Consider the following 16,909-nt stretch of genomic DNA (forward strand, 5'->3'; position numbering starts at 1 on the left):
TTTCATTCTACTCGCGCTATCAATCTCAAAAAGACATTCCAATCAACTTGAAGTATAAAAATGTGCAAAAGAACAAACGCACAACCATTACATAATTGCCATTACCATTTTTGAATTTTCGCATAAGTCAGGATTTATAAATAGAAAATTTTAAATCCTGTCTTAAAGCCCAAATCCAGCTACAAATCACGCATACAAACACTTGGACTCTTTTATCTCCTCTCTGATACTATGAGGGCTGTCCTTCAAGCCTTCTGTAACAGATCGACAAATTGCACAATATTTAGGTTCTCGAGGTGCAACCTGTATTCCGAGAGCATATTGTTGATGCACGCCTCAACAAGCTCATGTTCCTCATTGTTGTCATAACAATCCAAGGCTGTGTCCATGAATCTTCGGATGAATTCCACCACACCTTCATTCACATTTTGCTTGGTGTTATTACAAAGACTGACAAACGTTATCCTCTCCTCCTCCTGGAAGAACTTATTGCAGAAATCGTCTACCATCTTATCCCAAATCCTGATTGAAACTTATGGGGGTGTGGCATACCATGTGTAAGCCCTATATGTAAGGGATTTAAAAAACTCTCTTAGACATAGCTCTTCATTACCAGCATACAGTCCCACTGTATCGAGGAATTTGTTGACATGCTCTGTCGTGTTCTCCCTGCTCCCATCATAGTGGACGAAGATAGGAGTTTTGTAGTTCTTTGGATAGTGTGCTTTTTCATTAACTCGATCGGATAGGGAGGCCATCGAATGATAGATTGCTGGTTATTGGCGGTAGAGCCAATCTCCTTATCAGACAACATTTTCCCGCTGCTTGCTTATAGAGACTCTCTCTCAGTTGCTTGATTGACTCAGCAAGCTTTAGCTATTCTCGCTGCATGGTTTGCAACATCTCATAGAGGATGGCAACATCTGGTATAGGTGCGTGGGAAGAGGCATCAGCTGCTACCTCCGCTTTGCTCTCTCTCTTCATGCTCTTTGACTTTGGAGCCATTGTTGGACACGGTGATGAAGAGGTATTACTGTATTAGGACTATTTGATCCAAGATGCACAAAGCAGAGAATTAAGGAAGAAGAAAAAAGGGCAAAAGAGAAACAAAATTCAAAGCTTTTCTGAATTCTCTCAATGACCGATTTCTCTCTTTTTTTCATCTGCCCCTACAAGTGAGTCTCTTTAATCTTTACCCTTACATATAGGGTGAGAATTTAGACTTGGGTTTTCGTATCCCCCACTTTTTCCTCTTGGTTTCTCTAGCTTATTTGGGCACTGCCTATTATCCTCTGAGAAGAGGAAAGTCCTTGCCTCACTTTTTCTTCTTCCTCCTGCAACTAGAATTCCTCACTTTTTGCTTTCAATTTGTGATCTCGTTTTAGGCATCTTGCTTGTCTCGGAGGTGTTGGACCGTTTGACCCTGCTCCTCGGAGTTGATGGTGACCCCGATACAGGACGGTAGGACCTGTCCTTTCATGAATCTCTGTTAAGACCGCTAAACCATGGCCGAAGTGAGTTCTGAACTTTCCTTGATTGTTTTGCTTGAGGAAGACGCTTGTGTTGATGAGGACCGGACCTAGGGTCTTGCTTGAATTTGTGTGCACGTGGGACACCCACCTGCTGCTGCAACTGCGGATATGTGAGTAGGCGAATGTAAGAAAAACCACTTTGGGCCTTTCTCTTAGATGTGTGCCTTTGTGGGTTGTTCCAATTCTTGAATCTGATAGGCATGGGCTTAGCCGAATTGGCGAATTATCCCTCAACAGCCTCCAAGTACATAACCATCTATCAACAACATTTCTTCAAGTCTCAGTGCCATGAAATTCCTAGGATCTCAACCTAACTATCACAGCAAGAAAAGTCTCCGAACACCTGAAACTTGGAATGTATTTGATTTATTACTTGATTTCTACACGAACTAATTTTTTTATATAAGAATAACAAAATTCAACTCCAGAAGACAGCAAATAAATAACTTCATTGTCATAATTAAACAAAGATTTAAGAAAATTGACTTGTATGAGTAAATAGAAATGTAAATAAGGACAAGGATGGTGTACACAGACCATCATTTAAGACAATTAGCAATATACTTATCATATGACAACTGCCTCAATTCTTGATTTTCATGGAACCAAGTAAAATTTTTAAAATATGTCATTGAATCTTCTTGTTTTCAGTCCCTCTCTCTTGCTTGATATCATAGATCTAATTCATACCTTGTTAGGTAAACACACATAATCTAGAAGATCAAAGCCTTAAAATTGCTCTTTCACTTTTTCACAATGATAATGACAAAAGAATTATACAATTATAAGAGAAAATTATTGTAAAATGTAAATTAAATAATGCGACTTAAAATACTTACATGAGATCCAACGAGCCAAAATAGTTTCTTTCTCCAATGCCCCTTACTCCACAGTCTCTTTTTTCTTAAGTTTAGTTCTTAACTGCAAAAGCAAAAGGAATTAACAAGCAAGCCCATGAAAAATCACCAACAAAGAACAAAAATACATAAACATAAAAACTCATTCAGACATTTTCACAAACAATACATATGCACTCATTGATGGACCTGAATCTTCAATAAGAACTAAAATTCCAAACAATAAAAATAATATTCTCAAATTCCTTAGCTACTTCATCAACTATAAAACCCAATGGCAGTATCATCTATATTAATCCAACTAAAAAAATGCACATGGATGAATTTTTTTTTAAAAACCTTCAATGTCAAAACAAATCAGAGAGTGGGTAAGAGAGATTGCAGAAATATTAATCTGCCCCCACAAAATCTCTTTATGGATGACTATCAATGTATAATTTCCTCAAATCTTAACTGTAAGAGTTAACCGAAAAAATCATTAGTGCAAACTGCTAAATATCAATGGCAGTAAAGCAAGAAAAAGAAAAAGAAAAAGAAACTAAATGAGAATTCTTAAAGATGCAGAAACTTCAACTCCCTTTGTCTCTCTCCCTCAAACTTTTACAGAGAAAAAAAAATCAACAAATGGTACCAATCTCAATACCAACAAAATTTACTCAAAGCGTGAATAGAAAATAGACACAATCAGAGAACTAGGTTTTCAGTTTTCACATAGATAAAAGAAGGAACACTGATCAACCATAAATATGATGCAAAATTAGGTTTGAACCATCTATATTAGCAAATTTCTTATTAGAGCAGCATAATGAGTGAAGCTTGAAAATGTATTTCCTATCTGAAACTTGCCTAAGGTTTTATACTAGTTATTAAGCTTCTTGAAAGTGATGAAGAAAAACTAAAAGACAACTGGACTATACTTGTTAGCGACCAAACCAACTGTACGGCAAGAAAGAAAAGAAAAGAAACTAGGATTAGACTTATAACAGGAAGGATGTTGGAATTGGTCATTACCATTGGATGAAGAGGGAAATATTTCATTTTTTTCACATTAAATAAATACTTAGTCATCACAGTCATCACGGCTACTCTTTTTCTTTTTTTCTTTTCTTCTTTTTGATTTGACAAATCCACGATGGACACCATCCCAACCTTCAAAAGTAATGACACGGCTACTGCTGCTGCATTGTGCATTTGCTTGGTTTAACTCTTCCATCAATTCCATGTCTAGCTCATATACCAAACTGACCCCACATTGTCCCACAGGATTCATTGAATAAGGAGAGTCGACTTCAAATACAACCTCAATCTGAGTGCATTCACCATTCCCAACAGTACTAAACCAATCATCACGAGACAAATACAATAACCAAACATGGTTCGAACTACAGAACCCAAAATGAAATTGAAATTTAGATGTCTCAAAATGAAATTTAGAGACATATTGACTGTGAGGCATATCACCAATGGCTTTCACACGAGCTCTCAAACCAGAATAGACAAATGAATTGAAAAGAGCACATAGAGTGAATCCCATCCATCTACTGTTACACCAATTTGGAGACAACACTACGCTTATTGAGTTCCCCCTACTTTGATAAGTTAACCACCGCGGAACTGAACATCCGGGAATAATGATCTGAAATTCAGTTTTAGATCCATCTTCTTTTCTTTTGGTAGCATTTTCATATCCAATTTTTTGACAGAAGAGTCCCTGTACCCCAAAAAAAAAAAAAAAAACACATGATATTCCATTTCACAAGTGAAGAGAAAGAGTCAAAGAGAGAGAAAGAAGAGATTACCTGTAGGTAACGATTCAATATTGTAAATGCCACTCCACCACTGCTCTCATCATACCCACGAAAAAATGGGGGAGAATAAGATGGTGGAAAAGAGTGATACAAATTTATATATCTCGTGGTTGATGGAAGCTCTGACACTGAAAGAAGCTTCCAGCAGTCGCTCAAATCAAGAACTTCAAGTTTTGAAAGTTGACTGAAGATTGCAGGCAGGGTGACCAATTTGTGGCAACATAGTGATAAATATTTTAACGAGGACAAGCAGCCTATACGATTAAGTTCTATTTCTTCAAGTTGAGACATCCCTGTCAAATCAAGTCTTTCCAAACACTTTATTTTCCGTAAGTTCTCCGGCAGGTTGGCAAGCTTTGAGCACCAAGAAAGATTGAGAAATTTAAGAGACCTCAAACTATCCATGTTGCTTGGAAGGCATTTGAGATCTTTCCAGCCTTTTAGATCTAGAATTTCAAGGCCAGTCAAACACTCGATTGATGAGGGTGGTAGTTCCTTAATAGCAGGCCGACCCAAAATAAGTTCCGATAGGCTTTTCATAGTTCCCTTAAATTCTGGAATCTTCTTGATTTTTGAGCAATTAGAAAGATCAATAGACGTAAGGGACTCCATTTTAGATGACAAGCTGGGTAGATTGGTAAGAGACTCGCAGAACCTCAGATTTAAACTTTTAAGCTTGCTGAGTTGTCCAATAGATGGGTGTAACCCAACCAAATTGTCGCACCATCTAAGGTCTAGTACCTCAAGTCTCGGAGCCCCTGAAAAGTCAGGTGTCCTAATAAGGTTGGACGAGGAAAGATTGATGGACTTCAAGTTTTCTAAACACTGTTAAAAAGAAGAAAAAAAAAAAAAAAACCATTAAGCACAAAATTTAGTTTAATAAGTAAAGAATTCTTTGAAATTAAAACAACCTTATTAATGAAAGGAGAAAGCTCAAATACACCGGCACTATATTGTAGCTACACTTAAAGAAAAGAGAAATAATAAATAATAGAAACGCAGTTAAAAGAACCAAATTACCTTTGCTCGGATTTCTCAAAAAAAAAAAAAAAAAAAAATTACCTTTGCTCCTTCCCAAAGATATTCACACTTGCTATCCCGCAAGTCAAGTTCAACAAGTTCCTTTGGTGGGAAACTAGATGGCAAACATTTTAAAGAACAGTATTCCCATGAAAGATGTCGTAGGCTATTAGGAAAACGATTGAGAGCATTTGGGATGTGCAATCCATCAATTATTAGCAATCTAAGATTAGACATCTTTGAAAAACCTTCCGGAAATTCTTCAAAGTCTTCCCCATAGTTTTTTTTTCGTGACCTTGCTTCCCAATTCTTGATGACTATGGCTTGAATTGCATTTGTTGCCTATGATTTCAAAGGCAAACACTTGAGATTTACACAAGCAAATGATAAAAATTAAGAACATTAGAATTACTACAGTAAAGCCTTCAAAGGAGATAAAAATATCCAATCCCTCAATTTTCCATATATAACCTCCTCTTAATTATTGGTATGCTCAAGAAGGCTAAGGTGGGAAATCGCCTCATTGAACCCGAACTAAAAATAATTTAATTTTTGCATTCCACTTGCCTCTCAAAAATGGCGGGTCAAAATTTCAAATTTAATAATAGAAAATAGTAAGATGCGCTCCAAATTACCAATTTACCATTTGACATTGTGATTTTGTGGAGAAAAAGACCGATTTAAATGAAAATGTATAACGATGGTGTTTGACTTTGCGTTTTTAAGATAATACAATTCATAGTGTTTTTTGCTTTTCCATTACATTTACACACTACAACTTTTTCATATAGAAATTCTTTCCAGTTTCCACAGATTTTATCAAACACTTAGGATATGTTTGGTAACTGTTTTTTTCCCCTTATTTTCTGTTTCCAAATTTTTATTTTTTCATTTTTTAAACTAAAAAATTTGTTTGGCAACCCAAAAAAAAAAAAAAAAAAATCTCAAAACTCAATTTGTAAAAGAAAATGAAAACATATAAAACCCTGTTTTCAATTTCTAGTTTTTAAAAGTCAATAAAAATACACATTTTATTCAATGAATCTGTCTCATTTAATGAGTTAGTATTAAAATTCAAATCCTAGTAACAACATATTTTAGTTTTATTTTTTCCTTCAAAAAACTTTTTTTTTTTTTAATTTCAACAAATAAAACATGTTTTTGAATTCAAAAATACAAAAAAAAAAAAAAAAATTGTTTTTTCTTTATATTCCCAAAAACAAGCTTTTGAAAATAGAAAACAAAAACTGTTACAAAACATAACATTAATCTCATTTTTAAAAAAACACATTTTCAAAAAACAATTTTTAAAATCATTACGCTTCAAAACACATTTTTTTTAACATCACAAACCGAAACTAAGAGTCACATTAGTAATTAATAGATCATAGTACAACATCACATTTTAATTATAAAATGTACTACATATTAAGCCCTCTTAGTAACTAATAGATCATAGTACATCATATTTTAAAGATTTTATATTTTTTAAACAATTTAAATCTCATACTGTCATACATTAAAACAATAATGGAGCACTATGATTTTAAAATATAAGAGCATTCACATCAGTCTATATAAAATAGACTAAGAGTCACATTTTAGCCAACTAACCCCGAAAACTACCCACATCATATCATTTAAAAATGTATAAAACATTTACAAAGCTATAGAGAAAATTTGGACCAACGAGTGTATGATAGAAAAATGTGTCAAATTTAAACATTCAAGCCCCAAAATCGCTAGCATCAATCAAGCTAAAGATATATAAATTTACAAAGTTATTATAGTAACTATGTATTCTACACAGTTACTGTAGCTTTGAATATCATTTAAAAAATTTTCTCTCATCTCTTATCTCATCAAATTCCTCTCTCTCTCTCTCTCTCTCTCTCTCTCTCTCTCTCTCTCTCTAAAGATAATAATAAAAAAACAATGAAGAATAATTATTTAAATAAAATAAAATGTACAATAGATAATCTGATATGGGTATTTTTGAAAAGTGGTTTTGTAAAATAGAAAATGTAGGTTCTTAAACTAAAATAGATAGAAATTTTTGCACGAGCTGATGTAAATGCTCAACCATGTAAATATAGAGGTTACTGTAGCTTTGTATTTCATTTTTTAACACACATACACACACACACTCTCTCTCTCTCTCTCTCTCTCTCTCTCTCTCTCTCTCTCTCTCTCTCTCTCTCTCTCTCTCTCTCTCTCTCTCTCTCTCTCTCTCTCTCTCTCTCTCTCTGTGTGTGTTGCTCCCTAACTATAACCAATCAACCACCATCACAATTTAATCATCCTATCACAAAACCCGATTGACCCATCAACTGAAAAATCCATATCAAACCCAACAGCAACTCAAACCCATCAACCTAAACTCAAAGTCAAATCAATTGGTAGCACAAAAAACCATACAACGGAGATCCATGGTGTAGGGGAACTTCAAATCTCACCATTGGTGTGTGGGAGAACTCAAAATCATCGACTAAGGTCGCCAAATTGGTTATGGATGGATTTTGGGTTAATCTATGATGGCAAGGTAGGTAGCGGTTATGTAAGAGTGATTTACGTGTGTGTGTGTGTGTGTGTGTGTGTGTGTGTGAGAGAGAGAGAGAGTCTCAGGTTTGATGGGTTTGGATAGGAAGAAAGAGTGAAACTGATTGTGTGTGAGAGAGACTGGTTTTTTAAAATTAAAAAAAAAAAATTTAAGGAGGAGAGAGATATGATTTGGGAGAATTAATTAAAAAAATGATAAAGAAATGCAGTGTAAATAGATAATATGACACAGGTGTTTTTGAAAAATAGTTTTGTAAAATAAAACAAATACGTTCCTTGTTAAAAAAGACAACAAATTCTACTCGAACTAACATGAATGCTCTAAGAAATCGTCATAGACAATATATTAGCATGTTAAATGAACATATTCTATATTTTGTTATTTAGATACTTAGGTAACCACTTAACCTATTTAAGTTTTTTTTTTTTTTTCAAGAACTAATTTATTGAACACAATTATGTCACTATACTAAATCTTATTTGCTAAAATAAAATTATAGCTTCTTACCATATTATACTCCAATACACGAAACAAGTCCTCAAGAAGCCACAACCTACTCTGCCTTCCAAGCTCTTCACGTGATTGTTGACGAACAATTTTTTCACCCATTTCTTGTAGTAGATCATGCATCCCCAATCTTTCATTGTATCCTATGACAGTTAGGAGAGATTTGTCCAAGAGAACACTTATACCAATACTTGCCTGAAAACCACGGTTCTCTAATATATGTATTACCTCCAATTTGGACCACCCTTTAAAGAAACATGCAATATCTAAGAATATCTCCTTCCACTCTTCCTCCTCTAGTCCATCATAACTTATTTTAAGTATATCAAAAATTTCTTTTTTAGATTTTTTTTTAACCAAGTCCAATGCACTTTGCCATTCATCTATTTTTCTTCCAAATAAAAAGGAACCCAATGTAACAAGAGTTAATGGAAGGCCACTAGCATATTTTACAAATTCTTGAGAGAGCAACGTATAATCTTCTTTGGGTTGCTCATTATTGAAGGCTTTCGAACAAAAAAGTTGTAAGGCATCATCATTATTGAGTCCATTAGGCTTATATATTTTAAGAACTCCATGTTTGGCCAACAAATGTTCATCTCTTGTTGTTATGATGATCCAACTCCCTGATCCAAACCACTGACGCTCTCCAGCCAAATTTTCTAATTGGTCCATGTGATCAACATCATCTAGGACAAGTAGAACTTTTTTATGACGTAACCTATCCTTCATTATCGCAACTCCTTGATGAACATCCCAAATCTCTGTAACCCCCAAACTTTCTTTAAGAAATTGTTTTTGTAATTGAAGCAAATCACCTTTTTTTGACTTTTCCCTAATATCAGCAATTAAACTAGAAACATCAAATTTATCAGAATACATTTCACAAACAACTCTAGCAAGAGTTGTCTTTCCAATTCCCCCCATACCACAAATCCCTATCATGCAAACATTATTCCCAAAATCTAAATATGAAGTGATCAATTTGTCCACGATAGATTGTATCCCTATCAAGTTTTTGTTAATTCTTGAGAATTTTGGACTCAATTTCTTCCACATTTCTTCAACGATGTCTTTGATAAAGTTTGACTCACGCCTACAAATAAGATAGAAAATATTCATGTGATGGCCAAACCAAATATTTTATTATTTCTCACAACGTGTTGGATGAATTCTAACTCATGCCAATGAACAAGATAGAAAATAATTACATGATGGTCCAAACCAATTAAAAAAAAAAAAAAAAAAAAAAAAAAAAAAAAAAAAAAAAAAAAACCCCGAGAGGAAGAAAAATATTAGTATCCTTGCTTAAACACATTTGAATTCATTTGCTCAAGTAGCGTGGATAGAACTACCCATATAAGAACAGAAGAGAATTACGTGGACTAAATTCGTGGATGTAACTACCCTTAGCGGAAGTAAAACTATAAAATAAAGAACATATGAGAGTTACGTGGTTTAGTCTCGCAGTATACATCTACAAAGGAAACTCTTAAGAGCTACATCTTTAATACATGAGTGAAGTACAAATCTTATATTACAATGAACCCAATCAAAGGTGGAACCAAAATTTTTTGTTTTGGGGAGGGGGGCGAGACTAAACTATCATATTAATTTGCAATTCAAGAAAAACTCAAGTTACTATATATCTCTATATACACAAAAGTTACACATCAACAAAATTATCTTATATGAGAATTGTTCATCCTTTCTAAACTTTTCTTGAGTGTACATGAGTTTTTCAATTTGCCATAGATATATTTAACAAATATTCAAAAAAAAAAAAAAGCATTTAGCATCCTCCATTAAAATTATAATCAACAGTGGTCTTTTATATAATAAAAATCTATCCATTATCATCTCCATTGTGAAATTTTGAGCAATTTCTTTTTCAATGTAAACTATCAATTAAACATTATTAAGGTCACTTTTTGCTCTAGATTTCTCATATCTTTTGAACAACCATTAGTGTATAACATTCATAGATATTAAATATAAGTATATAACAAGAAATTAAATTTAACAAAAACACTATGGGCAACCATAAAATAATGGAGAAATTACACTTTTCCACCCTAAATTATACCCCATTTACACCTACTCCCTTGAACTACAAGAATGTATGATCGCCCCCTGAAACTAAAACTTGTGCAACACTTTATCCACTTCCTTCACTTTTCCAATTAAGTTAGATAAAAAAAACATAGTCACGTGAAACTCATGCAACACTTGCTAACATGGATCCAATAATGCCACTTGGAATGACCGAAATACCCCTCATTATTAGTAACTTAAAAAGGGGAAAGAAAATACAAAGACATAATAGCCAAGCGCATAGTTTAATTTCTCGTTGAACCAAATTAAATAAAGAGAAGTAAATCTCTCTCCAAAATGAATCCATAAGAGTAAGTGAGAAACCAAAAATAGATGGAATCATTCTCCAAATTCCTTCTCATTGAACCTAAATTCCCTCTCACTGAACCTAGATTGATTGTCTCTATCTCTTGGTTTGTGTATAGACTATTGACATAATAGCTTAGCACGTAGGAACCACACACCCAATAAGCCTTGACACAGACCCGAACCTGATTATCCAACCACAACCTGCCAGGGACAAAGAGAGAAGCTAGTTGTACAATAACCTTAACCTAAACTCGTCAACAACAAAGAGAAGAAGCTAGTTGTATGAACCCACAAGAACAACGTGGTCAAAAGTGGTTGTTCTCCCACCATTCTGACCATCACTACAAGATGTGTTAGGTTAGGGTTTGGGTTTTAGCACCTCCTTCAATTGGCAATTATTCAGTAGTTTTGTTGATTTGCTACTTCGGTGTGAGGCAATCAACCTAGAATTTTGACATTTAGGTGAAGGGTTTTCATATCTAGTTGCCTATGAAGCCGAAATAGAGATTTGAATCGAGTCTGGGTTTGGAGAATTGGGATGAGGTTTATGTCTAAGTTTGATTTGATGTTGTAATCTTGGGTTTGATGTTTGATCTCTTTGTGGCATAGTACATTTTCTGGGTTTGTTGTTAATGTTTTGGGTTTGTTGCTCATCTGGATTTGTTGTTTAGCTCAGTGGGTTTGTTGTTTAATCTCTCGGCATATTTCATTTTATGGGTTTGTTATTCATTCGGATTCGCTGATCATCACAATCGATTTGTTATCTGATCTCCTATGGCATAGTTCATTTTCGAGGTTTGTTGTTCATCTTGTTCATTTTCCTTTCTTTCCAGCCAAAAAAGATTTTAGGGGAAATTGGAAATTTGCTTTTGGTTTAAGGAGGGCATTGTGGTCATTTCAGGTGGTGTTAATGGGTTCCACGTCAACAAGTGCCACATGACTCAAGTGCTTTTCCCTCCAACTTAATTAAGAAAGTGACGGGAGGGGGAAAAGTGCTATACAGGTTTTAGTTTAGGGGGCTGATTGTGAATCCTTGTAGTTCAAGGGGTTAAGTGTAAAATAGGGTATAGTTTATGATCGAAACATTTAATTTCCCATAAAATAATTTAAACTCAACCAAAATAGAGATTTATGGCCAAAAAGGGGAAAAAAAAAGTTAATATCACTTTTACATTTAAAGGCATTGTCAAATTTTGAATAATCAGGTGGTGCCCCTACTAATAATTGCACCAATAAATTTTCATACATCAAATTTTCTTATATATAAGTAAAATTTTTATTAATCAACTAAAAATGTGCCTCCATGTACACAATAAGAACACAACATTCAGCATGAAATCTTTTTTCATTCATCAACTTCAAGATTTGCTCTTCTTCAAATATCAAAGCCAAATCCAATATTTTATTTCTGACGTGTGTATAAGGTTTTTTTTTTGATAAGTTAGTGCTACCAATTGATTTAATAAATTAAAGGAAAAAGAAGAAAGAAAATTATAAACTATAAGATAAATAAAAAGAAATTAATCTAAAATATAATTGAAAAAGGAAAAGATGAATTTTGCACATCTCAAGATTTGAATGTCATATTTTCCTACCTAAAAATAAGAAACTTTTTATTAAGGAAGAGGGATGAATTGAGTGAGAATGTGAGAGCATTTGGATGAAGGTGAGAGGCTTTTGCCTTTGGGGAATTGGGTAATTGGTTTCTGTAAGAATTTTGAGATATGAGAATACAAAGGTGGCTTCTAAAACAAGCTAATACAAAAGGCTAAGGATAAACTGAGGTACGATACCTTAAGTGTAGTACATTAGGTTCCTAAATTAAATTAAACACCTTATTGCGTTCACCAATAAATACAATATTATTCTTTCCAAGAATAATTAAATGCGGTGCAACTATGTTTTTGAAATTTAATTAGAGAACTTAATGTACTGCACTACACCTATAAATTAAAGGCTAAACATGTGAGGGAGGGAGTTTCAATTCAATAGAAAAAATCAAAATAATAATAAAAGCAAATCAGTATGTTAAGACGAAGAGAAAGCTCAAGGAAAGTGTGGTAGCTGAATTCGAACACAGCTGGGCCTCCTAGAGATAAGAGAGAAGAGTAACAAACGAGCACATTCTTATTGCTTGAATCATTATACAGATTGTTCTATGCTTTTATAGATTTTTTTATTGTGAAAATAATTTTTTTTTTAAAGTAAAATTTTTAACAAAATTGGACAAAAAGCCTGAATTGAATAAATTTTGTTGGCTTATTTAGTGACAAATTTTATGTACTTGTTCTCTCATTTTTATGTAGTTTTGTTGTGCATAATTGTACATAATATATGAAACTTTTTTATTCAGAAGGGAATCATCATCTGAAACTAATTTCTCTATTTCATTTCCATTAAATTATCTAACTAGATTTATCATACATAACAGCATGAATAACTAAGAGTAATATATGAACATACTGAAAAAATGTGAATCATTAATATATGAATATATACATATAACAGTATGAATATCTAAGAATAACAATTCTATGTCCCAACATCAAGAAGCTACATGAGTTAAACAACAAGCTTTCTTAGAGCATCTCCAACAGGAGAGCTAAACACAAAATGCTATCTACTTTAGAGAGTAAACTCACAAAATAGGCTACTGTTCATTCTCCAATGGACTCTCTATATCCTGAATTTTTTTTGGCTCATGAACAGTAGCTCATCAAATCTAATGGGCTACTGTTCATTCTTCAAATATTTTTTTTCTATTATAATAATAAGGTATTGAATAAAAAAATGTTGAAAGATGTGTAGTTGTTAAAAAAAATAAATAATGAATGAAGAAATAATATTTAAATGAAATAGAGAATCTGTTAGAAAGTATATTTGAAAAAATGGGTAGTCAAAAGGTAAAAGTCACTGTTCATTCTCTAAATAGTACAAAAATTTGTCTAATGCTCTTAATTGTGTTGATTTTAGTACCTCAAATTTCAAAATCAATCATGTCTTCCTTCAGTCTCTTTTCCATATAAAATTTAATTAAATCAGTAGTTGAAATCAAGGTTTTGAAACCCATACTAGACCGTACAATCCGACCGAGACAACTGGAAACCATTCACCAAAACGGTTCTTTTATCCTCAAAAACCGGCATATATGAAAAACTCAATGAACCGTGCAAACTGCGGTTCAACCTCACAGGTTTGAAAATTGCAGACGGTTGTCACGGTTCTCGCAGGTTCAATTGATTCAGAGTTTTTTTTGTACTTACTGGCTCAACCATTGATGAAGCTTCAACCTCAAACATTGAGATCGCACCACTATTAGTTCTTATTCTTCTTTTCAGTTTCGCTCGCCTTCTCTCTCTGCGTTTTTGCTGATTGCTTCTCTGCATTTTCTCTTTCTCTACGTTTCGTTTGTTCTTATTCTTATTTAGTACAAGTTTTGTTGGCTTATTTAGTGACAAATTTTATGTACCTATTCTCTCATTTTTATGTAGTTTTGTGTGCATAATTGTATTTGGGAAAAGTTTTGTCAAAGTTGTTGGAAGTGCATCTGTGACCTACATCCTAGTTTGTAAACTGGTCTCTATTTTTCCGTCTAAAAAGTTACATTATCCATTATACCAACTCATTTGTCAATACACCCTACATCCTCGTTTCTATTCTTTAACCACTTAAATTAAATATTATTTTTTAATTCTTTATTTACCATTTCTTTATTTTTGTTTATTCTTTCTGGACAAGAACCACCACAAATCTACTGACACCACCACCACCACCACTAGCAACCCACAAAAATCCACAATCCACCATCAACGCACAAAAATTTTTTTGAAGTGGATAGACTAGCACCAATCCACCATCAACACCAAATGCAGCAACCTAGAGTCCCCACCACTGTGAGCAAAACCCAAACTCACGGCGAGCAAAACCCAGACCCACAGCCACAATCAACAAACACCCCCAACCACAAACCCAAAACAAGAAACCCATCCACCATCCACCACTCACCTCAAACCCATTGGAACAAATCAAAAAAACCACATCACCACACCCAAATCGGAATAACCACATACCCAAATTGGAACAAATCAAAACAATCACATTCCCAAACCCAAACCAGAACAACTAAACCCATACCACCGAACCAACCAACTAGCCACCACCACTGAAAATCTGAAGAACACCACCCTCAGACCTCAAACTCCAACCATCAACACCATAAAATAAAAACAACAACCCACGGTCCCCACCACCCTGAGCAAAACCCAAACCCACCAATCCACCACAATTAGAACACGGAGAACTTAGAGATGAGAGAATCGGAGATCCTACCTAAAATCACAAGGGAGAATTAAGAGAGAAGAGAGCTTCAGAGATTGAGAGAGCAGTGCAGAGAGTTGAGAGAGAAGAGAGTTTCGGAGATTGAGAGAGACTCAGGAAGAAGTGCAGAGAGACAAAAAGTGAATATTTTTTTTTTCAGAATAAATTATTATTATTTTGTTTACAAACCCGTGAACAGTCACGGGTTCTAAAATTTTTAAGTCCTTATTATAAATAAAAAATAAATAAAAAATTATGTCCCTAAATAAAATAGTTCTTTTTCAATTATTGCAAGGGAGCGTACCTAAGTCCAAAGAAGAGGTCTCACTAAATATAAATTAACAAAAAATATAAAAAAAAGGTCACATACTATTTCTAATAATATAACACAAATTCTTTCTCAAAAAAAAAAATAATATAACAAAAATTTAACAAGTATATGTTGCAATATTTCAATTCACGCATAATATGCTACATTTTTTAATAACTATTTATATTATATACTTCATGATATATGAAATAAGACTGGGTGTTTAATGTTTATATATGAGAAATAAATTTGTGATGAAAATTATACCTATCTTGTAAATCCCAACCCGAGAGATTAGCCACTTCTGTCAAAGTAGATTTCCATATTTCAACCTTCTCTATGCTCTCCTTACAACTTTCTTTGTATTTATCAAATGCTTCTGCAAAAGTTCCCCTCTGTTTCCGTACATCAGATGGATCCACATGGTAAAAAATTGGAAAAACTTCCAATCTTTTCTCTTTCCTGCATCTAACAATATGCTCTAGTTCATTCAAGCACCATGTTGAAAATGCATATTTTATGGAGAAAATAACAATAGCAAATCTCGATTCTTCTATAGCTTTCACGAGCTCTTGTGAGATGAATTTTCCTCTCTCAAGTTTTGGATCATCCCTAAAGGTAAAAATGCCTTTTCTTATCAAAGCATCATATAGATGATCCGTAAAGCCTTTACGGGTGTCCTCGCCTCTAAAACTGAGAAAGACATCCCACCGAGGTGTTGAAGAAGAAGACGGTGATGAAGTTGAGGCTCCTTGGGTGCTCATGGAAACCTGTAAATCTTGAGCTATAATATAGATCCACGAAAAAAAAAAGATACGTTCAATTAAAATGAAGAGAAATATATTAAAAGAAAAGAAAACTAAGGAAAGAGAAAACAATTTGATGCGGATTTTTCATCTCAAGGGCGAAGTGAAAGGAAAGATATAAAAGTGATGAATATGTGAGAAAATTGAGAACATACGGATCGAAACTCTCCTGAAACAACGTCTGATTTAATTCCTACTAGATAAGTTTCCTGTTTAGTAAAGGAATGAATACTGGTCTTTCTCCGCGCGTGTGTGAGAGAGAGAGAAAGAGAGAGATTTAGAGGTTGTTTGGAAACCCACAAAACTGAGTGATATCACTCAGTTTTTTGTTTTCATCATCCAAATGATGTGGGTTCCACAGAAGCACAATTGTTTGGATGGAGTTTCGGATCATCATTCTCATGATTCAGTGTCTCAAAAATTGGGTGTGAGTGAGCAAAAGTGAAAACTCAGCTGTTTTTATCACTCAAAACCGGTCACTCAGTGTCAAGTCCGTAAATTAGCTAAGACTGTGGGCCCCTTCACCAGTGCATTGTCACATCCATCACCAACGACTCTCTCTCTCTCTTTCTTCTTTCTCCTTTCTCCAGCAGCATTCTTTCTCTCTCTCTTTCTTCTTTCCCCTTTCTCCTTCTCCCAGCAACAAACCAACATTTCTTCATAAATTTTTTACTCCTGTTTAGTAAAGGAATGAATACTGTTCTTTCGCCGTGTGTGTGTGTGTAAGAGAAGAGAAAGAGGGAGATTTATTCACAATTTCGCATCCCCTGTTCAGGGCCGGCTCTATGG

The 16,909-nt window shown here is 34.0% G+C and overlaps 1 protein-coding gene across 3 annotated transcripts; it reads right to left on the bottom strand.

Annotated features, from left to right (window-relative positions):
* Nucleotides 1–369: 369 nt before the first annotated feature.
* On the bottom strand, nt 370–16,524 carry LOC115989736 (TMV resistance protein N-like). Of its 3 annotated transcripts, none has more exons than XM_031113572.1 (8): nt 16,276–16,524; nt 15,582–16,084; nt 8,285–9,380; nt 5,260–5,559; nt 4,189–5,022; nt 3,401–4,100; nt 2,372–2,453; nt 370–1,875 (listed from the first exon to the last, which is right to left on the bottom strand). In XM_031113572.1, the coding sequence occupies exons 2-6, from the start codon at nt 16,076–16,078 to the stop codon at nt 3,450–3,452; spliced, it is 3,378 nt and encodes a 1,125-aa protein (XP_030969432.1). In that variant the 5' UTR covers nt 16,079–16,084; nt 16,276–16,524; the 3' UTR covers nt 370–1,875; nt 2,372–2,453; nt 3,401–3,449. The 3 variants fall into 3 exon arrangements, with proteins under 3 accessions (XP_030969432.1, XP_030969430.1, XP_030969431.1); XM_031113570.1 differs by having other exon boundaries at nt 15,582–16,098; XM_031113571.1 differs by having other exon boundaries at nt 370–1,881; nt 15,582–16,098.
* Nucleotides 16,525–16,909: the final 385 nt, after the last annotated feature.

The sequence above is a fragment of the Quercus lobata genome, chromosome 5 (assembly GCF_001633185.2).
Source record: "Quercus lobata isolate SW786 chromosome 5, ValleyOak3.0 Primary Assembly, whole genome shotgun sequence".
NCBI classification, from domain to species: Eukaryota; Viridiplantae; Streptophyta; class Magnoliopsida; order Fagales; family Fagaceae; genus Quercus; species Quercus lobata.

Coding starts and splice junctions, on each gene's coding strand:
- LOC115989736 (XM_031113572.1), bottom strand. CDS start 16,078: ATGAGCACCCAAGGAGCCTCAACTTCATCACCGTCTTCTTCTTCAACA. Junction 5,023..5,259: donor ATCTTTGGGAAGGAGCAAAG/GTAATTTTTTTT, acceptor TCTTTTTAACAG/TGTTTAGAAAACTTGAAGTC. Junction 4,101..4,188: donor TATTGAATCGTTACCTACAG/GTAATCTCTTCT, acceptor TTTGGGGTACAG/GGACTCTTCTGTCAAAAAAT.